This window comes from Haemaphysalis longicornis, unplaced genomic scaffold (genome assembly GCF_048455015.1).
Source record: "Haemaphysalis longicornis isolate Haplotype H1 unplaced genomic scaffold, Haemaphysalis longicornis Haplotype H1 scaffold_2, whole genome shotgun sequence".
In the NCBI taxonomy this organism is placed as follows: Eukaryota; Metazoa; Arthropoda; class Arachnida; order Ixodida; family Ixodidae; genus Haemaphysalis; species Haemaphysalis longicornis.
In genome coordinates this window covers 178,748,826-178,772,225 of record NW_027526295.1, presented here as the reverse complement: position 1 = coordinate 178,772,225, position 23,400 = coordinate 178,748,826, and the positions used below count along the sequence as shown (strand labels likewise).

General features: G+C 46.1%; 1 protein-coding gene across 4 annotated transcripts in view; it reads right to left on the bottom strand.

Annotated features, from left to right (window-relative positions):
- The window catches only part of Gish (casein kinase I gish), a 60,561-nt gene that overhangs the window by 4,531 nt on the left and 32,630 nt on the right, over positions 1-23,400 (bottom strand). For 2 of the 4 annotated variants that reach the window (XM_077698785.1, XM_077698783.1), the window contains exons 4-9: positions 15,562-15,631; positions 12,870-13,018; positions 12,204-12,438; positions 11,589-11,759; positions 6,710-6,858; positions 3,603-3,686 (exon numbers count right to left, since the gene is read on the bottom strand). In XM_077698785.1, the coding sequence (XP_077554911.1) occupies positions 3,603-3,686; positions 6,710-6,858; positions 11,589-11,759; positions 12,204-12,438; positions 12,870-13,018; positions 15,562-15,631 (858 nt within the window). The remainder of the gene's footprint in view (positions 1-3,602; positions 3,687-6,709; positions 6,859-11,588; positions 11,760-12,203; positions 12,439-12,869; positions 13,019-15,561; positions 15,632-23,400) is intronic. The other 2 variants (XM_077698784.1, XM_077698786.1) reach the window with 2 other exon arrangements.

The window sequence follows — 23,400 nt, the reverse complement described above, 5'->3', positions numbered from 1 at the left end:
CAGGGGCCGGACCTGCGGCCAATAGGAACATAGCTAGGTGAACGTCACGGCATCACCATCTGCACGCTTGGAAACCAGATGTCGTTGCTTGTATAAGTTCGGCTTAAGCGCGAGCGCACCAAATGAAACGCACGAATGAATAATCGGTGAAGTGGAAAAAAGGCCCTATCTATAGAATACAGAAGAACCCAAGAACAACCATCTGAGGTGTGCTAGGCACACACAACAAGTGAACCCAGGGCTGCTTGCTGTGTTTGTCGTCTCTGCTTTGCGTGCGTATATTGATAAATAACTGGCGATTGTTACATGAAACTGCAAATAAACTCGTACTTACTGCAAAACAGTCTGAAACAACTTGCCCAGAAAGTAAAATACCCCCCCCCCCCCCTTTTAAAATCACAACAAGCTTTGCTTGTGGCAAACTTAATTCGGTTAGCAAACAATGTGCCTCTGAAATGCGAAAATCGCGACGTTTGCAGGCCATGTACACGACATTTCCAGACATTGCTAACTTCGCAAGTGCGAACGTTCATTCCACCAAATTCGCGGGTGAAAAACGCACCATGTAGGCCGGGCTAAAGGCACACAACAGGAAACAAAAGTTACAAAGCCACCCAAGCACTCCCCATGATGTGGCGAATGGAAGCAGTAGTGTCCTATTGCCGAGCGCACAATTTTATTATCATGCACTAGGGCCCAATAGCTGAACGTGTCCTCTCATTAATATCATCCTTTCCTTCCTTGCTCCACGACCAAACTTGTACACGTCTGTAAACGTTAGCAAGCTGTGGCAGTGTTGGAAATGCCTGCTCGTCTCGCAAATCGCAACCACCGAGGTTCGATTGCCACGCGGAGCCAAATTTCCTTAATTTTATTTTCAACTCAATTACTTTACTCTGGTTGTAGGAGCTTCTCTAAAAAATTTGGAAGCAAACCAAGCATTCTTAACTTGTTTTATTGTTTGAGCTGTCAGCCCTTCTGTGTGCCACCTCTTGACTACGACAACACTGTTTTCAGCCAACCGTTAAGGAATACATTCATATTCAAAGATCAGTAGCGCATTAGCGTGCTAAAAGATTGTGCTCGAAGCCCGAGGATGCCACGGCAAAAGTACGGGACGACCTGGCTAGCTGCGGTTACCTGAGGCACTTTATAAGTGCAATTGGACGCGCCTCCTCCCCCGATGAAGCGAGCTCCTGTATCATACATTCCAGGAACAAGCAAATGTTTGGCACATGTCCTACGCAAATATGACATGCAGGTGGCCCACGTTCCAGCCAAAAAGATGCGCCACGAGCTCGTGAGAGTCAAAGACCGCTTGCCCAAGCAGCGTTTTCCTCGGTGTGGTATACGAGATACCTTGCGCAGACTGCAGAAGTGTTTATATCGGGGAATCAGAAAATTACAAGAACCGTCTGCAGCAGCACGCCCATGACGTAAAGAAAAAGAGCGTCTGCAAACAATGCTTTAGCCGAACACGCTGTTTGGATGACCACAAGATTGATTGGGACAATGCAAGAATCGTTGCAACTGAAAAAAATGACAGCATCATGGCTACATCTGGAATCACTAATCATTCAGGCCACATCTAGCACAGTCAATCGTAACGACAGAAATCTAAGCCCGATCTACACACGCCCTTTGCAGCAATTACTCAAGCCCACTTAAAGGCCAACTGCACTCAAATTTCACCTCGGCCAAATTTGTTTTGAATGCGTAGTAAGTACCCCCAAATAAGCTGAGACACAAGCGGTAGCCCCGTGAAACGCCTCGTTAATCAGTCAGAAGCGTTTAAAAAGGCTCCGCCGCAGACCACTCTGCACCTGCCGGCGGATCGCGTAAACAGCCATGACGCGCCTGTGACGTTCCAGACGACGGTGGCTTTTTCCTCTGGCCAGCCACGCAGCGGGAGAACCGGTCGAGCTCTGCTACCCAGTGCGCGCAGACATTCTCCCGAACTGGTGGCCGTCCGGCCGCTCGCTGGACGGCTGCAACGTCACTGCAATGGCCGCGCTCTCCTCGGTTTCGGTTTCAAAATCGCCGATTTTTGCTGTCCGCTTGCGGCGTCCACGTGCGTATTTCAGCTGTTGTATTTTGCATGTTGCTTTCTTTTTAAGCAGACTATACGGAAATAGGGTTTTCAAGAAGTCGAAATTTTGAGTGCAGTTGGCCTTTAAACGACCCACTTCTGGTGATGCATTAATTGTGAACAAGGTTTCTGTGCTGGAAGCCGAAGCATCAGTATGTTTTGTTTGGACTGGTCAGCGTCTATTTTTTGTACCGAATGTACCCTCCCGGCCAGACGGGGTTGCGTCATGCTCTCAACTTCAAAGATAAGTGCAGAACAATAAAATTACACGACCTTGTGCAAAGATTCTGGAAACTGCCCAAGGCTTTCTTCTTAGCTTCCTTAGTGTGATAAAACTCGGGTTAAAGCATTTTCAGTGCAGCCAAAGATCAAAAGACCCCACAAGTTGACATTACGGGTTATAGGCCACTATTCAAAAACCTCAGCACCAACGTACACCGCCAGGGGAGTATAGATGCCAAACTTTATGGCTACTAGCCATGTGATTCGCTTGTGTGCTAGGCAACTTTAACTGAACATGAGGCACTAGAAGTACTGCAAACTTCCTAAGATTTCAATATCACTGCAACAAGGCCACTGCAGCCCAGTATAGAATGCAATACACCTGGATGGAGGTTACCGTCTTGTTCGGCTAGAGCAAGCAGCGCAAATGTTGCCCCAACCCCGATTTAATGCAAATGCCCATGTTGACTGCTTGGCATGCAACCTCTCCCTGAAGCTGGCGAAAAAAGATCAGGTGCATTTTCTCGCTGGAATTGCGATTACTGGGTCTTGCCAAGTGAAACACAAAAATGAACCACTAAGCTCGGTGTCAACACCACCCATCGCAGCAATTCATAAGCTGCCGCCATATATTACACAGAACTTCAGGAGCTCACAGAAAGAATGGCAGCTGTGGCTCCTGCATCGACATTTCATGCAGCCTCTTTTTGAAAAAGGAAAGACCAGCCCCTCTTGACGTGTGCACCATTAAAGCAGGAGACCAATTACATAGCAGCTTATCTCACAAAATGCCATGCTTCCCTGTCACCTTTACCGTGGGCAGATTGATGTACCCCTGCAATGCCACTCTGGCAAGGGCAAGGATGAAACAAGAAAAGCACGAGACATCACTCAGGGGAAAAACAAAAGCCTCTCAAGCCAGCCTTATGCTTATGAGCAACTGCTCAGGTTCCCTCAGCAATACCGGCAGACAAGTTCATGCAACGTGCGAGCTCGAAATTCCCCGCAGCCACCCTGACAACACACCACGACCGCTCGAACGAAAAGAAAGCCGCTTCCAACAGGCATCCCCCGTTTGGCTACGCAATCCTCTTGTCCAAAACAAGGAAGACACTTGGAAGAACACTGCCCAAGTGAAGAGAGCTCATGCCATGCAGCCCCAGCAGAGAACAGCAAGTGCGAGCAGAGGATGAGGAGGAGAGGGTCAGTCGAGGATGACGAGAGAGAGAGCAGTGAGTAGTCAAGCATGGGGAGGGAGGAGGAGGAGGATGGGGCCACTCGACTGCCTTACCCGGGCGTTGGTTGTAATGTGCCTTTCCCTGTTTGGGGAAACGATGACCTCCTGTCCCGTCTGGAGGGACCCCACAGGGGTTGACTGAAACGGCAACAGGAGGAGGAGGGCAGAGGACAGAGAGGAGGAGGAAGAGAGAGAGGGGGAAAGAGACGGTCCTTTTAATCTCACTTCCACACGAGGCAGCAGGACACAACACTACACACTACAAGCGCCCCGCCACAACAGGAGGGTCGATGCAACAGCTGGGACCTGCCCTCTAGGATGGTCTAGTCAGCGCCTAGCTCTGCTCATGCACTCAAGAGGGCCGGAGGCAGCAGCAAGCAGGTGCAGCTGCGACAAGCCAGTCTAGCCTAGCCAGAAAGTGGGTCTGGCGGAACACGTCAGGTCAAAGATTGGCTGCGGAAGAACCAATACACATTGTGGGGGCAAGAAGCTGGAACCCAAAGAACACCGTCTCATAAGGGGCCCAGAAATTCCTCTGCTGGACAGCAAGAAGGTCACATGCCATATCCAAGATGACCTCTTAATAACTCGTTGCATAGTACGCATAACATTTTGGGGCTCCACCGTCCCGAACAACACAGCCCGCAGCCAAAGACGCCCCCGAGACCTGCTTCATTGATTGGACATGAGTGACACAGCAAAGGTGGCATGGCTCTGCATATGGCTGCAATGGGAAAGAAGGAAAAAAAAAAAAAAAAAAAAAAAACGCACACACACACACACACACACACAAAAAAAACAGCCATCGATGAAGCTGAAAGAACAACGAATGCCCAAGCCAAATACTGTTACTTTTTATTAATAGTATCGTGTATGTAGTTAGCAGGCTCATCAATAACAACGACATTGACTGATCGAACTATCTGCTTTCCAGAATGGCCAAAGCGCAGCCATCCAAATCAAGACACTTTGGCAACAATGCCACAATGAGTACGGTGGCTATGCATTCTGTGAAACAAGCTGATGTGACAGGGTAAAGAGTAGACTGCGAACAGAAGCCTTTCGATACCCCCTTCCTGCAATAACTTTTTCTATGTCAACTTCTTCTTTTTTTTTTTAATTGCGACAGTATGCCCTTTGGCATAAGTTCCTACAGGTACAAGTTTGCACCCGGGCCCCTTGCACGCCCAAAAAAAGCTGCCAGGTTGGGCTGCCTGGAACTGCCCTGCTAATACGTCGCAGCTTTGCAATTCAAGCGTTGCTTGATGCAAGTGTCGATCCTTCGTTGTTTCCAAACCGGCAGCAGGTAGTTCCGTCTCGCTCACCCACACTTCATGGCCATGAAGTTTTAAACAACCAAAACCCAACAACCTTTAAAGAGAATGCTTGCCATGTGCCACGTGTGATGCCTTAGTACGAATTGAAGGAAGTCGAGTCTTGCAGACAGCCTGCTACCTCGGCAAATCTGCCAAACTACAGGGCAACAGGTTCGTGTGACCACCTGAAGCTGCTGCTCAGCTTATGCAAACTTAGAGCCCCTCAGCAGGCCAGTGCAAACATTCCGTTCATAACAAAAGCAATCCTGCTGCTTTGCCGTCCGGCTGGTGTGTGAACCACTTATTCCGACAGCCTGGGGTCACACAAGTGGCCACAGCAGTGAAGCTGCTGCAAATCCCGATTTCTGCTTTTCCATAATTTGCACAGCAGAACAATGCCCTCTAAAGCTGTCTTGTTGGAAAGCTTGGAAGGGTGCTTTTAAAGCAGGAAGCAGCGGCTACCACAAACGGGAATGTATGCGCTACGACCTCTATGAGCGCTATGGTTGGCAGGAGTGCCAGTGGAGATGGGCTTTCCAGCTGCTCGCTCAGCCACCTCTCCTCCTCGGCCGGCCCAGCCCTAGGGCGACAAACCTGGCTGGAGTTTTCCTCGTCCGACGGAAGCGCATTCCTCAGTTGCCTCAGCTGCTCAAAGTTTTCCGGCTGAGTGGTGCATCGCGGCAGAAGAGACAAGAGAGGGAGGAGAGAGACAGCCACGCAGTGGAATGACAGGGGCCAGGGGCGCTTACGAGACTGACAGAGAGAGAACCCCACCCCCCACCGGCACACACTTACTCGCATTCTGCTTAAACACGCCACTTAGCCAAGCCACAAACCCAATCAATGCCCTGTGCTTGGCTCTCAAATAAAGTGACAAATAGCCTGAAAAACCGAGTGAGTCTCACAGCTGGGATGTTTACGGTCTTTATTGCAGTGTGTATTGCGACAAAACTAGGTGCTGTTTTTCATTTTTCAGTTTCATAAACAAGAAAACACCATTTAGCAGTAGTAATATTTCCTCAGCACACAAGATGCTTTGACACAGATACTGTGCACCAAAAAGTTAGCAAAAAAAAAAAAAAGTCTTCAAACTTTTGCAATGTCAGTGCTTTGGTCACTGCTGTGCTACGAATTTGAGTCACTTCAATCAATAACAATAACAGTGGGGCCTTTGCTACAGGCTGAAAGCGCCCAGTGATTTTTTTTCCATGCCTGCAGTTACATTTTGGCAATCCTCTCAAGCATGCGAAGATGAAGCCTGTTTCAAGCAATCATTTGTAGCTTGTCGCAGAAATAAATGACATTCTGAAATGATCAACTCATTCACTAGGAATTGGCTGACAAGTGTTACGTATCCTGCGCATTTTCATTTCCCCCAAATTACGTTCTAGGATGCAACCAATTTTGTGGCCAAAAATATTTTTGCTGAAGGTGATTTTCAGTGGAGATATTAGGTTCAAAATGAACTTAATATAGCAGGAGAGAAAAATATCTAGTTTAACCCAAAAACGAAAAACTGCATTCACGCTTCACTAGAAGCCTTCTGTACCCTCTCACACACAAAAGAAAGAGAGAGAAGAAAGACAGAGGAAGGCTAAAGTTGTAACTATTAAGACTAGCCTGAAAATTCTCTGCTTTCCTTAATTCCCCACTTCAAAGAACTAGTGCTACTGAGTACAAGCAAGATCTGACTGAGGTGTGCGACCCCAGTGATCCAGACAAAAAAGTGTCTAAAGAAAAGCATCATTGAATAATTTTTTTGACTGCCCGATGAAGAAGGCACTGGCGGCGGATGCAACCAGAGAGAGAAAAGGAAGGAGGGTGCCAGCGGCGGCAGCAGCTCACCATTTGCTTCCCCGTCCAATCAAACTCGCCGTCGTCCACGTAGCCCTTGCGCTCAAACAGATCGTGGAACATTTTCCTCAGGTAGTCGTAGTCTGGCGTCTCGAAGAAGTCTAGCCGCCTCACGTACCTCAAGTACGTGGCCATTTCTGCTGCGAAGAGGAGAAGGAGGGGTGGGGGTGTGAACAAGGGCCCGCTGCACACGTACTCTGCTAGAGGCAAGCTGAACACAAATCACGCAGACATCCCTCAGTTCCTTCCCGTCACCTTACACAACGAATGCACATGTGCACATGTAACTAGTGTAATGAAAACAAAAGAACGAGTGAGGGAGGGTGAGGGGAGGGGGGTTAGTAAGCATTGCATTTTTAATTTAGTTACAATAGAGCGGGAACTGAACTGTGTCATCCAAACTTCTAACAACTTACACCACTGGTCACTTTCTCATACCTGCCAGGTTCGCCGGGATAGCATTAGGGGTGGTTGGGATTAGTAGGAACAGAATGGAATATTCTACATGCATTTTCAATGCAGTTACAGCAGAGCAAGAGCCGAACTGTGCCGTCCAAACAATTAACAAACTGTACCACTGGTCAGTTGCTAAATATTCAACGTGGCTGACACGCTGCTCTTTTCAGGAAGTCCGGGCAATATTGCCCAGCGTAGCAATGTTCGCCCCTGCGACACCTCGCCAAAAGAAAGTGAGCAAAGGTTGACAGACATGTATTACCGGAACTGGGTGCGATCTTTTCTCCTATGCTGAACTGCCTGTCGCATTCGGCGTTGCTGCAGTACTGACTGGTTCAACTTCTGCGCGTGGGCGACTGGGCTTTTTGAGCTCTGCTCTAATCACTATGTCAATTCGTGTAGGATTTAATTGGACTGTCAGGTAGCTCCGGCACAATGTGGCCAGACTTGGAAAAAGATTTGGCAAACCACAGGCGCGCTTTCGGGAGATTTTCGTTTCGGTCGTACGAACGTACAAAACCATCAAAATTCGGGAGTGTCTCGGAGAATTTGGGAAACCTGGCAGGTGTGCTTGCTAAATCTTCAACATGGCTGACACTGCCATTTTCAGAAAGTCCTGGGTATTTTGTCGATTGCAACAATGCTCTCCCCTGTGACACTGCTCTTATTAAAGGGTAGTGAGACATGGGTACTTGGAAGTGGGTGATTTTTTTTTTTCTGCTACGCTGAAATGCCTCTTGAATTCAGCGTATCTCCAGTACTGACCGGTTCAACTTCTGTGCATTGCCAACTACGCTTTTAAAGCGGTTCACTAATGTCAATTGGTGTAGAATTGGATTAATCCGGATAGTCTGGTAGCTACAGTTCGACGTGGCCAGACTAGGAGAAAGATTTGGCAAAACACAGGTGCATTTTTGGGAGATCGTTGTTTCGCTCGTGCAATCGTACAAAACCCTCAAGTTTCGGGAGTCTCTTGGAGAATTCAGGAAACCTGGCAGGTATGTTAATGCTAACAAGTGTGTGCATCTTCCTTAAAAAGCAGCGTTTAAAAGCATGCGTATAAACTAGGTCCGTGGCCGCTGGAAGTGGTTAATAAATATAAGTATTTAGGCATGACGAAACAAATTACATGTCCAGAAACCTTCACATCAACAACATTTGCTCGCCTTCATTCCGAAAGCTGTGTTTCCTAAAACGTAAGCTTAAAAGTGCCCCGCCTAACGTTAAACTTCTAGATTACTGAATACTAATAAGGCCCAAGCTTGAGTATCCATGTTTAGGATCCGCACACAAAATCTAACACCGATAAATCTTGGAACGAATCCGAAGGGAAGCTGTGCAGTTTATTCATAAAATTTTCCCCAACTGACTAACTCACTGAACTAATGAAAATTAACAACCTACCTTTACTATAAATTTGAAGAAAGCAATTAAGATTAGATTTTTTTTTTCCCCGCCCATAAGTAACAAACTAGCACTCGACCCACCTTAATTAACCTTCTGCGGTCCGTAGTCGGGCCCTGCCCGTCATAAAACACGGCCGTACCAGTCTGCTGTTGGGGCACGCCCGACTTGGGTGTTCAAGGTTAAATTTAGCGGTTTTTTTTCACTGCGATGTGCCCGCATTCTTTGTATAGATGATACGCCATCTCTTGAAGGATAATAAGTGAACTTTGTTGAAGTTTTCTTCTTTTTGCACTAGGGTGCAGCACAATGTTCAGCACGGGCCTTCTGGGATCAAGAGTGTTTTCACGAGCATGCTGTTCGCTGAGAAGCATGGACACTTTCCCATTGCGTGCGTTCTAGTGGAAGTGATGATGACTTCAGTGAGGAAGAGAATTGCGTGCCTACATCAGTTGGTGATGACAGCGATTCGACATAAGCGAATGACGAAGACCACAACAGCGGTGGAGACAGCAACTCGCGGATTATTACTCTGTAAGCAGTGCATTTCGTTGAAAGACAACGAAATGGTGGTGAAAGCTTTTTTTCCTGGCATCTACAGGTTTCCATTGTCAATAGTTTTATTTGGATGCGCACACAGCTGCAGAATCATGGCGAGAAAGAGCGGGGAAACCTGCAGTACCGCCGCAACCTCACCCAGCAGCTGGTGGGTGACCTGAGGGCTTGAGCCAAAAAGCGGGGCCCGTCTGCCCGTACGGGATGCGAGGAAAGGCACTGTGCTGTTTGTAGTGGCAGAAAAACAAGAGGAGGGCGAGGGGAATTGTTTTTTTTTTTCTTCTGCAAAACCTGCAGTAACAACTGTGGCCTGCACCCAGGAGAATGCTCCAAGTGGTTTCACACACTGCTCAAATATCGGTAAAGGAGTTGCAAGAAGAATGCAAGAGAAAAAATAAATACACTCGAACCCCGCAATAACGAATCTGCCAGGGAAAGCCGAGAACTTCGCTTTAGCGGGAATTGCATTGCCACGAGAATGAAACATAAACGACAGGAAAATCGCCTGCAAATTGAAAATTCATTACCGAAGGTTGGTTACATCCCTTGGCGAGCCTTACCTTGCAGCAACTTCCCAGCTCAGCTCCCGCACTACAAGAAGTGCTTCATTGCTAGTCGTGCGCGCCTAAGAACTACCAAATTGTGCCAAACGCATCCAAAACATCCTGTGGGTTCGCCTTCTCTGCACATTTTCCTCCCTGGTCCTCGGCACCAAGTATGTCTGAGCATGCAAGTGAAGTCCAGCTCCTTCTGTTGACAAACTTTGCCAGACAGTGGCACCTCACTGTTCTAATGCTGTCCACAAAACTATGTGAGCACCGCTTTGTTGACATCCAGAAAGGCCACAGCCGTCACTGTTTTGTTTTGCACTCATGCGCCATTAAAGGGTGGCGTCCTTGCATTTCAAAACGGTGCAGCAAGCTGCTGGTGGTTCCAAACTCGTCGGTATTAAATCTTTTTTTCTTCCACTTTAACCAGTGACTCGGGCAACGATGGCTGCCTTATCTCGTGGTGATAAAAACTTCCGTTTTTGATTGAGAGCAAACGTGCCGCTTGCCGCACACACAACTTGCCGCTCACCGTAGACATCACGCGCCCACTCCTTACTTTGCACAAACTGACGTTTTCAAGTTTTTTTTCCCTCCGCACCATAAGTGAGTGGAATGACCTAGCCACCATGAACATGCTATCATAAAGTGGTGTAGTACTGTTGTATTGTGTGCACTTATATCGCCCACCTTGCTTGGACCCAGTGTCCGCAGCATGTCAAATAATCCCATCACGAAAACGAACTACAGGAAGGCCAAGCCAACTTACACAATGCGTTTCCACAAAGGCATGTCAAGAGCTTCAAGAAAAAAAAAAAAATGCCATTCATGGTCGAAATCAAACCTGGACCCCTCGCGCTTTGAAGCCGACGTCTATCTGAGTGCGCCCTTCCAACACAGTTGAAGCAGTTGCAATTTTGGACTTTGACTCAGATTGCATGGGAAAAAGCTTCGAGTTTTAACCATCTTTCTCCTAAAACTGTGACCGCGAGGTTCACTCGGTTTGTGGGGCGGTGTGGTGCAGTGTGTGTGTGCGTGAGCTCATCTACCACATGTGCGATTCTCTCGAGGGGAGAGAAGCTTACTGGTGAAGAGAAACATCATAAGTATTTGTATCCCAACTGGTTTGAAGATAAGTGCATATTCAGAGATAAGTGCTGAGAACAATGCTTCCACACAACCTGACAATTAACTCGGGGGTTTCTTGATACTTTTGTTAGTGGCTGTCAACTCAGTCGCTGTTCAGAGCTCTTTGGAACAAAAGTGCAGCAACTGCAGCAGGTACTTGCAAATCGGGTGCCTACAAGGAACTCGGAAAGTCATCACTGTCCTGAAGTGCCAGCATTTTTACATGTGCAAACACTGTTGAGAATGCTCTATGCACAACCTGATTCCACCTTTCCATCGCACTTATGGAACCACTAAGTATTTTGCTATTCTCAAAGGAGCAACAAAAAGGAAACTGCTGATAGACATCCATCCTAACGTATGTTTTCAAGCAGCCGAATGCCAGATGAAATGTAAACGGAGATCAGGCATTGCTTACTGGGATGGCTCATACAATGTTCTTATGCATCAGAAATCCAAACACAGCGAGTGAAAATTTCTGCAATATCAAAGCTGTGCGCAGGGCAGAGGGGCAGCGATAGGTTATCCAAACAGAAGCTAGACCCACCAAGCAACCGAAAACTACAGGCACTCCCCCTGCATTATGCGTGCCAATCTTCAAAAAAGAGGGAGCCCTTGGAAAGAGCTTTCAGACAGATGAGACTTGATTGGCGCAACGAACATGATGAAGCTGTGGCTCAATTTGCACTCGCAACACGACAACTTTGGTCTCCTGAAAGCAGCCGGCCATGTGATGTGGGGCCCTGCTGCAGTGCAGCAGATGGACGTGGACCACCCACCGGGGTATCCGTCGCAGAGCACCTCGATGGGGGTGGCCCGCTTGGTGTCGCCGATCTTCTGGTAGCGCTCCTTGAGGGTGTCCGCCTTGAGGCCTTGCCACGGCAGGCTGCCCCGCAGGAAGTACATGAACATGTGCCCCAGCGCCTCCAGGTCGTCCCGCCGGCTTTGCTCTGAACCAGAACGAGCATGATGTGAGGGCAGGCCCTCCAAAGGGTTCGCATAAACAAAAACACCATTAAATCTCCCCGACGGAACTCAAAGTAGGCGGAAAATTTTACTTTAACCCTTCTTCCTGTACTGTGGCTGTCACCACTTTGTCCGCTGGCAAGAAAAGCAGATGTGGTGAACCTAGCAGTGCACCGTGCAGATTCACCCAGCTCTCTGGTGACTGCTGTGCCACTGGGCGAGGCATCAGTACGAGCATGAAGCTTGGATGAAAGGCTGCAGTGCCACATGCACCTATTGGCCATGCAGGACATACAAGGCCGCAGCAGAACAAGAAGACTGGTCAGCTTCGCAGGCTGCGCGACCAGAATGTCATTACAGCTGACTTGGCGACAAAACACGAGCAACCATGATGGCACTAGACGAGTTCCCATTCAGCCCCAACGCACCCTTGCCGAGGTGTGTGTTGATGCTCATGTAGCGGGCGGTGCCTGTGAGGCTCTTGTGTTCCCGGTAGGGAATGTGCTTGTTGGTTTCCGGGTCAATGTACTCCTTGGCCAGGCCAAAGTCGATGATGTGGATGATGTTGTGCTTCTTGGTGGACTGCCGCCCAATCAGGAAGTTCTCGGGTTTCACGTCCCGGTAGATCAGGTGCTTCGTGTGCACGTACTCGATCCGATGAAGCTGCAACAGAGCCCCCCCTCGATCAGGGTCAACTTGGACATCCCCACCGGCTCTGCCGCCGTCTATTCTTTCTAGTCCAAGCACTGCTACGCTGAAATGCCAAATAAACGCTGCCACACCGCAGGATGTGGTCAATAAATCTTTAAAAAGAGAGAAAAATGCGAAGGACCTGCTGTAATGCGTAGCCGATGAGAAGGCCTTGTACGTATGGCCAAGCTAGACTCCCAAACTAGAACGTTCTGTCTCGTATTTCTGATACATGTTATCTGTTCCACATATCCTCCACCTTGATTCAGATATCTACGATGACAAAAGTTCCCTTCTGAAAGGGATGAAAGCTCTATTAAAAAGGCTTTCAGAATAGCGCTTGCTTGCAAGAGACAGGACAAGCACACACAGCTACACGAAGACCGGCGCTGATTGAAACTCACTAGCTGAATGGCTGTAAGTAGGACAGTCTTGAGAGAGAACTTGCGGTCGCAGAGGTCAAACAGGTCCTCTAGGCTGGGACCCATCAGTTCCATGACCAGAGCATTATACTTCCCACAGGGTCCAAAGTAGTAGACCTTGGGGATGCCTTCTGCATGGGCCACAAGCAGACACACAGAAATAGCAATCAGCGCACACTATCGCCAACAGCTCACAAAAAATCAGCCATGCCAACAAGAAGACCCGGGATGTTTTCTGGGAGCCGAAAAATTTCAAAACGCAAATGTAATTTGGCATTGGAAATTTCTGGCAAAAATGTGTCAGGGACATGGCAGTAAACACATCAAAACTGCAAGCATAACATTCCAGTTGGCAAACAGGAACACAAGACTTCAAGAAATTATAGAACTTGAGAAAATGTTAAAAAAGGGTGTCTGGCAAATGACCCTAAAAATTTCCGACTTTTGCAGATTTCCCCTGGCCTAAAATTTTACCTAAAGTTCCCTGACTAGGGAATTGGTATAATACCCCACCTAATGTGCACGCAAATATATAAAAGGCATTTCAAAGGAAACACAATTTATTGGGGTTGCACAAATTATACAACAAAAGCCTTCAGTGCTTCAGAGGGTCCGTTTTCCATTAGAGATTAGAAGCCTTCATCACCTAAGGGACAGACAACCGATTTTTGTTAAATATATGTTATCTAGCTCATGTGAAAGCCAGCGTTCTATATAGTGGGGTAATCACAAGTGATTTATAAACAAATAGGCAGAAATAACTTTTATTTGGCACTACACTTTTAGAAATCTGAAGGGTGGCGGTTCGATGTGTGCTAACGTGACACTACATTATGTGTCCTGGTCACGTGAACCGCAAACCTTCAAACCTTGCACCTACTGAAACTGCTGAAACATTCGTCCACTTATTGAAAACCCTTTAACGCAAGTATTTGCATAAGCTTAAATTGTATATGTATTTCTAAAAATTCTCTTGAAAATTTTTGAGACCCGCCGCCCGTCGCTGCTGGGTTGCTCTCAGTGTGGCTAGCTGAGCCTCCATGCCCAGAATCAACGGCAGCGTTCAGTAAACAGACCCAGTGAAGGAGCTTCCTGCTTGTGTTGTACGTTGTTTGACGATTAAGCCTGAGTCAGGAGCATTTTTTCTGATGAAATATTCGTTTTCAGTTTGAAGAACACGTCCGGGGAGAATCGAATTGCCATCCTCCACAACATGAAGCCAGCGTTCTACCTCTCAACCATCCCAACAGATGGCGCCTCCATGCAAAATAGAGTATGTCATACTAGGCCACTAGGCTGCTTCTAGTGATTAAGACCCATTAAGGAACAAGAAAGTCTGCAATTCAAAATTTTTTTAGCTGGGGAATACTTCTTAAATATCACTTTTCATCTCGCATGCAGACAAAAGGATGTTGCCGCGCTACTGTATGCCATGGTTGCCAGCATTATGTTTGGGAGGACGCATGGCTTGTAGACATGAAAATTTCGATTGAGAAAGTTCTAGGGCGTAATCAGCAAAACCGTTTCGCGTTAAGGTGTTTTAAGGGATGTCCTTTCGTTTGCGATAGGGAACATATACTCGCCAAAAATCGGTTGCTGTCCCTTAAAAGCAGCAGCTACTTTATTTCTTTTCTGCACATGATGCCTACAGTATTGTCTTTTTACGGTTTTGGCCTCAGCCCAAGCCTGATGCACTGAACACTACTGAGTCATCAAAATTATGCAGAACACTGACGAAGCAGGAACTTGAGCTTTCAAAGATAAGGGCACCAATGCTCGTTATGCGATTCAATATTTGTCCATTCCAATTAGTGGGTCTTAGAAAAATAAAAATAAACACCACCCCAGCTACAATTCAAACTGCTCGTTTATAGTTTCTGCATAAAATCCATTGAGCTTATTACATTAATGTCATCTGAATTTACTAAAGAAATTTGTCTTGAGCTTTGACATTAAGCTTTTTTTTTTTGCGACACACTGCTGCTAAACAGGAAAGCTCACACAAGAGAATATGATGTGCATCAAAGCCTGAAGGATGCACGTGTGTAGTGGCCAAGTAAGCCTCTTTTTTTTTTTCCTTTATTCATAATTCTTTAATATCTGAAAAACTAAAATACTTACAATGGTAAAATTGTGCTGAGAATTGAATTGAGGAGTGAATGCTATTCACAAAGTATCTGAAGGTTCGCATATTTTCAATCCCTTAACAATTTCCAGACTATCCCCATTTGTCGATTTTCGAATGTTTGCGAACTCCTCAAAGTTGACTCGGCTAAAAGATATCCCGCCAAATTCCCCAATTTTCCCGGCTGTGCAAACAATCGCTTGCATTTTCCTGGTTGCCAGGCACACCGCCAAAGATCGCCTCATCGTTCTAAAATGTGTTCAGCGCTACAAAATAGCAGGGGGATGCGTCAGTGACGGGGGAGACGAGATGAGCCACCCAATCGTAGCTCAAGTGGAAGGTAACTCTTATCTGTCACGACCTGGTGCAACTCCCCAGAAAGTGGCCAGCAACGCGAGAAGACACACTGCTGCACTACCAGCTGCGTTAGAGAAGTCAATAACCCTGGCGAGATTGACTATGAACACCTGCTAGGAACGCAGGTTAGCACAGTGCATGTTCCTCGCACAGTATTGTTTGTGCACACAAGAGCAGGTTGAATGATCTTACCATTGTTTCCTAAAAGCTTGTAAAACCTGTACTCTAAATGTAATTGTGGAGCCTTTGACTTCATTGGTTCCTAGGGAAAGAAAGGAAAAAGAAACATGACGGCTATTAGCAAATGACGCAAACATCGGTCCTATTTTCTTTTTTATGTCTGTGCGCGAAAACAGCCATGGAAAAACAAAACAGGCAAAGGTTTCCAAGCATGTTGTTGCTGTGCGAAATGTGCGTTAAACTTCCCTCATCAACAGTCTCAAAAAATGAAGATGAAATGGGGGAGGACGGAGGAAGAATGGCCCTAATGAAATTTTGTAGCGTTTCTTCTTTTGTGAACCTTTTTCTAAAAGGCAGGATTATTTATTAATTCAATTGGGGTCATTGCTCTTGGCAAAATTAGCAAACGCCCACCAACTTAATTTTAAAGCTTGCATGTGGCCAAGCATTTGGTGCTCTAGGTTGAGCTTTCAAACTTTAGCCTTTTTAAAGCAAATCTGGCTGTAGTAAAACTAATAAAAAGGAAGACTTATAACCCCCCTCTAAAAACCAGCTAGAAGTGGAGGCGATGCTTTTGACAAAGACAATTTCTAAAGTGATTTCGGCTCCTCCTCGTAACACGGTTTTACTCAACAATCCCCTTATAGTGTACAAGACAGGAGAAGACATCAATGTCATAACTTTCAATGTCATACCTGAAATGATTTTGTGCAAAATTCGTTTTAATCCTGCAACAACAGCCCAGGCCGGTTTTATAAAGCTTCTCATTATAAAGTGCACTTTTTAAAAAATAGAACATAAGCAAAGTCACCACACAAATGCTGCTTCATGACAAAACGAAGACCTGGAAGACCTGGAGGTACAAGCCCTGGAAGTACAAGACTTGGAAGTCTTGTTTGTACTGTGCAGTGCCCATACTGTACAGCAGCTCACCCGTGAATCAAGAGCTCCAGCTTCAATCAATCGGTAACTTTGCAATGTTCCATATCAAGACTACCTGTCAAAATGCTGAAGCTGGGTCCTTAATTAAGGGAGCATCACTTATTTGCAACACAGCATCAAGTTGGAAACATCAGACACTACACAGCCCCCAATACCAACTTCCACAGAGGGAGTTTGAAGGAGACACCGAAGTGATTTGTAAACACTGCGGGATTACCAGCGGAAGTTGTAGTCTGGAGTTTCTAGGGCGCGTTTCGACCACTCTTGCAGCTTTTACGAGACTTTATTCAGTACAAAAACCAATTCGAAAATGCTGTCCTCCCCTCCGCATCCTAGTTGCTGATTTCCTATGATGTTCCGTATGACATCGAAACGAGATGGCTTGGCCTCACTGTACGACTGCACGGCTCGCCGACCCTTGGTCCAGCGTTGCGTCAGCTGGCCGGCGGCGGGTCGTCGCAATGCATTTGCTCACCTGAAACTAAGCCACGATACATTTTTGCCTGGAAGAATGTGCATTTAGACGGCTAGTTTGTAGACAGTATCAAGCTCTAAGTCCATGTAGCTCCACACAAGTGCGTGCGTGACACTTCTCTGACTGGTATGCTAGTAGAAAAATCTAAGGCCAATTGAAGACGGAAGAAGAGCCAGCGAAGTTAATATAGGTAAGAAGGAATTAAAATCAACCAGAACATTCACCATACAGCGTAAAACCAAGGTGTGGGAGCACTATTTGTGCTGGGTGAACTAGCACAGCGGCCAGCAGCACGACCACACATTTGCGAATTGCTTTTGTGCCTAAGAAATGCAGTCGCTAGAGGTGAGATATTTGTGGGGAATTTGGGAGACGCTTACTGCATGAGCGCTGTTCAATAAATAATTATCTAAGCTGCTTGGAATGCTAAAACTAAATAAAAATGTAAACTGGCTATACAATTTTTACCTTATACTTCCATTCAAAACAGCACTAGCTAAAGGCCGAGTGGTTTGAAGCCCTAGGTCTATTGTTTTGCGATTTGCAAGTTTGAACCCCGACAGCACGTTTTTTTTTTTCGAAGTTGATTTATTTGTTTTTGGGTAATGTTTTCTTTTTTTATACTGTATTCACCATTTTTGAGCTGTAACGTTCAATGCTCCACGAGCGAGTTCGCAGAAAGTGGGCAGACTGATGCCATAAGCTTTGACTGCTTGCGGGCACAGTCCTGAATCGGCTGACCCTTGGCCTAGTGTGGACACACCTCTTAGGATACAGGCATGAAGGTGGGGGAAAAGAGCATCGCATTTGAGCGTCTCCTGTGACATGGAGGGCGTTCATCCACTGCATACGCCTTGGCTAGGCTTATCTGACGCATTTTACAGCCGACAACGTGGCAGAAGCGCGGTATGCTGATTACTGAGATATCGAGAATGCCCAGCCAACGATTACATTGGATGCCAAGCATGTTGTTTCACAGAACAGAAACCTAAACTGGTTTGAATTCAAATGTTGCACATCGTCCAATGACAGTAGAACCTTGTATGGACCTCACTGCTTTAGTTGGTGTGGCCGCCGCAGACCGCGCATGGTAGATTTTGTTCTTTCAGGCTTTATAAAATATAGTCCTATCGACTGGATAAACGATGAAAAGTGTGTTTATTTGACCCAGTCTACACAATGCAAGCAAAAACCGGAGCTTGACAAATTCACTCCAGCAGCCCTTTAAAAATAGATTTATACTATTTGGCTAATTTTGAATCTTATATACTTTGTAGTGCAACCGATAGCGGTCGGAAATATTTCACGCTCGTAGTCTGCATTCCCTCACCGCCCCAATTTCACTGTATTCATCAGATCGGGATCGATTCCTGGCCGCGGTGGCTGATTCTGTGATGGGGGCTTTTGAAAAGCGAGAACTCCCGTGTTTGAGATTTCAGCGCACGTTAAAAATCCCCAGGTCAAAATTAATCCGGAGCCCTCCACCACGGCACGCCTCATCACCTGTGTAGCGTTGGCACGTTACACCTCAATCAATCAATCAATTCATCAGATCATTTAAAATGATGAAACAGCAAGGCCACTAAAATGACTGACAGCAAATTCTTTAACAGAATTGCTTCTGCAAAATATTTGTGATTTAATGTGGAAGTGGCCACAAGTTTGGGATCAATAAAAACAACGACACCCCCACCTAGCGCTTCCCCAATCAAGATACAGAAGAATCAGCTGCAATTTATCTCGATAAAACTAGAGTCAAAACTCAACGAAACCTCATCTGATGAATTTTCTGATCTAACGAACAAATTTGAATTCACCCGCAGGTGCCTATACGGCTTAACGCTTTTATGAACCCGAACAAGCGAAATAGATTCAGCGCCATTCCCGATTTAACGAAGTATTTCGAGAAGCAGACATATTTAAAAAAGGAGCAATTTCAAATGTGTTTTGTTAAGAAGGCCACGAAGATTATTGCACCCCATTAGAGAGAGGAAAGAAGGAAAAAAAAAAAAAAAAAGAGAGAGAGAGAGAGAGAGAGAGAGAGAGAGAGAGAGAGAGAGAGAGAGAGAGAGAGAGAGAGAGAGAGAGAGAGAGAGAGAGAGAGAGAGAGAGAGAGATGTAGTTCTGTTTTTACGGAGCTCTGCTACATAGACTCAGCAGTCTTGTAATCGCAGACCACGGCGTCCCGGCCAGCACGCTTTCCATAATCCTGAAGGGAAAGGAAGACATAATCCACTAAACTTCACCTGGAATCGCATTGAAGAAAAACAACCTCGAAACCATCCAGAACGAGAAGTTGGAGAAAGCCCCCTTTACATGGTTCAAGGATTTGAGAGCCAAGGATGCTCAACAGAAAAGCGGTACAGCAAAAAATGCTGTGTTTCGCACATATGCCCGGGTGTGACGACTTCAGTGCAAGCCCTGGCTGGTTTAATATTTTTACCGCGGACTTTTAGTGCATTGCTAAATTATCGGCAGGCAAGTGCCACAGCCGCCACAACTACAATGTCACGATGGCTGCTGGGATGCGCTTCCCTTTAGACTTCGAATTTATGGAATCAACTGCTTGTAAAATGACAGTCCCAATTTTATGAAGTTCTCGATTTAACGAAATTATACGCGGTTCAAGGTGACTGTTCGATCAGTTTTTAGCTGTATACAAAAATATTAATAAAAAAAAAAAACCAGGAAACGATCCAAATTGACCCAAATGCGTTAAACGAGCTTGCCCCCTTAGAAGCACTTATCAAAATATCCCTAAAAGCCAAATTCGAATCGCATCAAAGCGCCTTAAATTTTATTAACCAACTTGCTGCACTTACAAAGCTAGCTCGCGAGTCATTTACAAACCTGGCAGGAAAGATGGAGCAGAAAGCTCGCACAAGCGATGAAAGGCAGAGGTCAAGAGCAGAGGCTGAAACCGCAATTGCGCTCAACCTGCCCCTCATCAGCGCCCTTAGGAAACGCGCAAGAGATCAAGCCTGCCATCAACCCCGCGCGCAGACAGGTAGGCCCGGCGGCCCTCCTCTTCCCCCGTGGCTGGAGGAATTTCGCACCACGAGCCGAGGGGCACGGAGCGGAACAAACAGGAGCACACAATGCCGGCTGGAAAGGTCCCAGCGTGGAGGGCCTTTCAGGAGGCAGGCACGCTGCGGCTGACACGCATGGCTGGCCGCTGCTGCACGCACAATGTCGCAGTTTACGCCCCCGTGTCGCCCGGTTTGTGTGTGCATGGAGGTAGTGAACTGTGTCTGTTGCACGCGGGGGAAGCCTGCCGGCACGTACGCACAGCATAACAAAGGCAGAGGAAAGAGGAGGGAGGGAGAGAGAGAGAGAGAGGAGAAAGCAAGAAGGTAAAGTAACAATCAAATCGCAGGCAACTAAACAGCCACAGTTGCCAGAACTCTGGCATGCTTCCTGGGGAAGGGCAATGCATTCCTGCACAGTGCAGTTCAGATGATCAGGGTGTCGGAACATGTTTTTCATTCCGGTTTCTGTTTTGTTCCATAAATAAAACATTCATTCTGGTTCACATATGCCCGCAAGGAAAATTAATATTTCTGAAATTATGTTAAAGGACTAAAGAACTATGAATCAGTTTCTTGTAAATTTTTTTGTAAATAAATTTTTGCAAAAATGTTCATTAACTAGCTCAACTTCCCACAATAAAAATTTCAGGACAGAGGAAGGAGAGAGAGAGAGAGAGAGAGAGAGAGAGAGAGAGAGAGAGAGAGAGAGAGAGAGAGAGAGAGAGAGAGAGAGAGAGAGAGAGAGAGAGAGAGAGAGAGAGAGAGAGAGAGAGAGAGAGAGAGAGAGAGAGAGATTTAATGAATACTGAAGAGGTTAGCCCACAAATGGTGGCGCATTCAACTTGGCCCCCAGAAACTGCATGCCGGCAGTCCTCAACCTGACACAAAGGTTTGATTGAGACGTCATACATGAAAGATCCTCGAGCACTAATTGTTCTGGGGCGCCCCATTGGGGCGATGCATACAATTGTTAGGTGCGTGCACTCCAAGCTTGCAATAAACCAGCGCACTGCGCTCGTACGCTCCAGTCTTGAGTGTGCCACCTTGGTCTGGGACCTGAGCACTACAATGCTTATGAATAAATTTGAGGCAGTTTAAAATCTGGCTGTGCACTTTGTCACAAACTCGTATAGTTGTGATATTATTGTTACAAGTTTAAAACGAACACAAACTACTGTGCTTGATCTTAAAACATTGTATGAGAGGGGGTAAGCAAAGGACCAACATCACTACCTTTAGACCCCTTTCCAAGCGTCTTTTTCTAAAAACTATCAAAGATAGAATGCCTTGCCCGATACTGTCCTTTCCGTCCTTCATGCAATGTTTTCCACTGCACTCTGGCACCACTTGGATACACAAGTGCAACATGACTTGTAGTTATTTCATCGAGTGTGCCGCTGCAATCTACTGCTTTTTATATTATGTATGCTGCTGTTCACGTCAAACATTGTATTTTTCTTCTTTATTGTTATGTCGTGTTTCAAAATATTCACGTTTATTCATGTAGAACACCCCCCCCTCCCCCCTACAACAATGTCATAGGGCTAATGTGGGTATTTTAATAATAAATAAGGCCACTTCATCAGCGCCGCAGCCAAATGCGCACAGCGATCCTGCGGGGAAGCTCAACACTATGCCTATCCGTACAAACAGAGAAAGCATAACAGGAGGCAGCGAGCCTGACGAAGGAGAAAGATGATTATGGGTGTTAATGCACAGACGCTACACAGGCGATAACGTGCACCATAGTGGAGGGCTCCAGATTAATTTTGACCACCTGGGGATCTTAACGTGTGCCGAAATCTCAAACACACGGGCGTTTCGCTTTTGCCGCCGTCAGAAAAGCGGCTGGGAAACGAACCCGCAACCTTGGCTCACACCACAACACCTTAGCAACTGCGGCCAGTTGAAGGAGAATGCGCCATTAAGACGAAAGACAATTTTATCCCAGCGAATCGATGCTAATGTCCTACCTTGCTGCATAGAAATTCAAGTGAATCCTGGAATACGTGAACTTGCCACTCAAATCGAGAACCGAAACTAAATTCTTTTGGTTTCACTCCTAAATGAAATAATAAATAATGTTACTTCCGGGCAAACATGTTTTTTTTTTTTCGGTTCCGTTTTCATTCCCACAGACGACATGCAATACACAGAGGGTATCGATTATGCATTGGAAGCCAGGTCGTAAGCAAAGCAAAGAGTTCAGCAAGCCAAGAGAACCAACCTTTGCATTACGGAACCTTCACATTATAATAACAAACAGCGCTAAAATGTTTATGGCATCCAATTATGACAATTTCTGCCAAATATGGGACCAGCTGATTTTTTACCTACAAACCGAATGAATTTGAATGCTACTTCAATGGGACCCTCTTCAGGATAAACCAAGCTTGTATTCTGTCTTTCTCTTTAACAAGACAAACAACTGATATTTCTCGAGCATTTACGCTCACTAGGGCATATGAAAGCAGGCATGTAGTATGGGACCCGAGTGCCGCGACTGCTGCACCACCTGTTACAGACTTTCAGCAGCATCCACAGGGCCACCGCTGCACAGTTGAAAGGCACTCACGCAATGCTTTGGTACCCTCTCGCATATTTATGCTCGTCTGTGCCCTACAAAACTTGTTCCTTTAAGCAAGGAATACTGCTAGGACATGTTGAAAAACAAATGGAGCTTAGTAGGCTGCCCTAATGCCTGCAAAAGTGCCAAGTAATCCAAAAGGAAGCGAAAAAGAGAGAGAGGGAGAAGTGCCGTCCTTGTCGTCTTGTCTCCGTATTGTTTTTGTGCTGCCTTTTGGTTTATTCTTAACACACGTGTATCCGTAACAATCACTTGTAATCTCATTTAGAACGTGGTCACCAAAAGTCACGTCGCAGGGATGAAATGACCCATTTTAGCAAACAGTGAAATGAACATTTTCTGTGAATGCCGTTCCCTCTAAAAGGTCAGATGTAATGCAAGGTGCTGCATTATTAAAATGTGCACGACCAAATATGTGCATACTGGCGCCTTAAGGAAAAATCAATGAACAGTTTAAAGTGTCATCCAGCCTCAGAAATGTTAACTTACTTCCGTCTCAACTCAAGCGGGCCGACTCATCGGACTCCACTGTGAACTAGATTTCACAGACCATGGCTGAAATTACTGCTTTGTAGTTGCAGAATGCAGAATGAAATTATAAATGTAAAAGACCCTGATTTTTGTTCCTGCAGGATCACCTGATAATGTTTTTAACAAGCTCTTAGCAGCAGATGACGAATTTTAGCTGTTGCTTGCTCCAGGACAAGCAAAAACGGCATGAACTCTCTTTTAAAACGCGTTCACATTAGAATATAATTTCACCTTATCCATTCAACCCACTTGGTAGAATGTGCTATATGGACACCCATATGAACAGC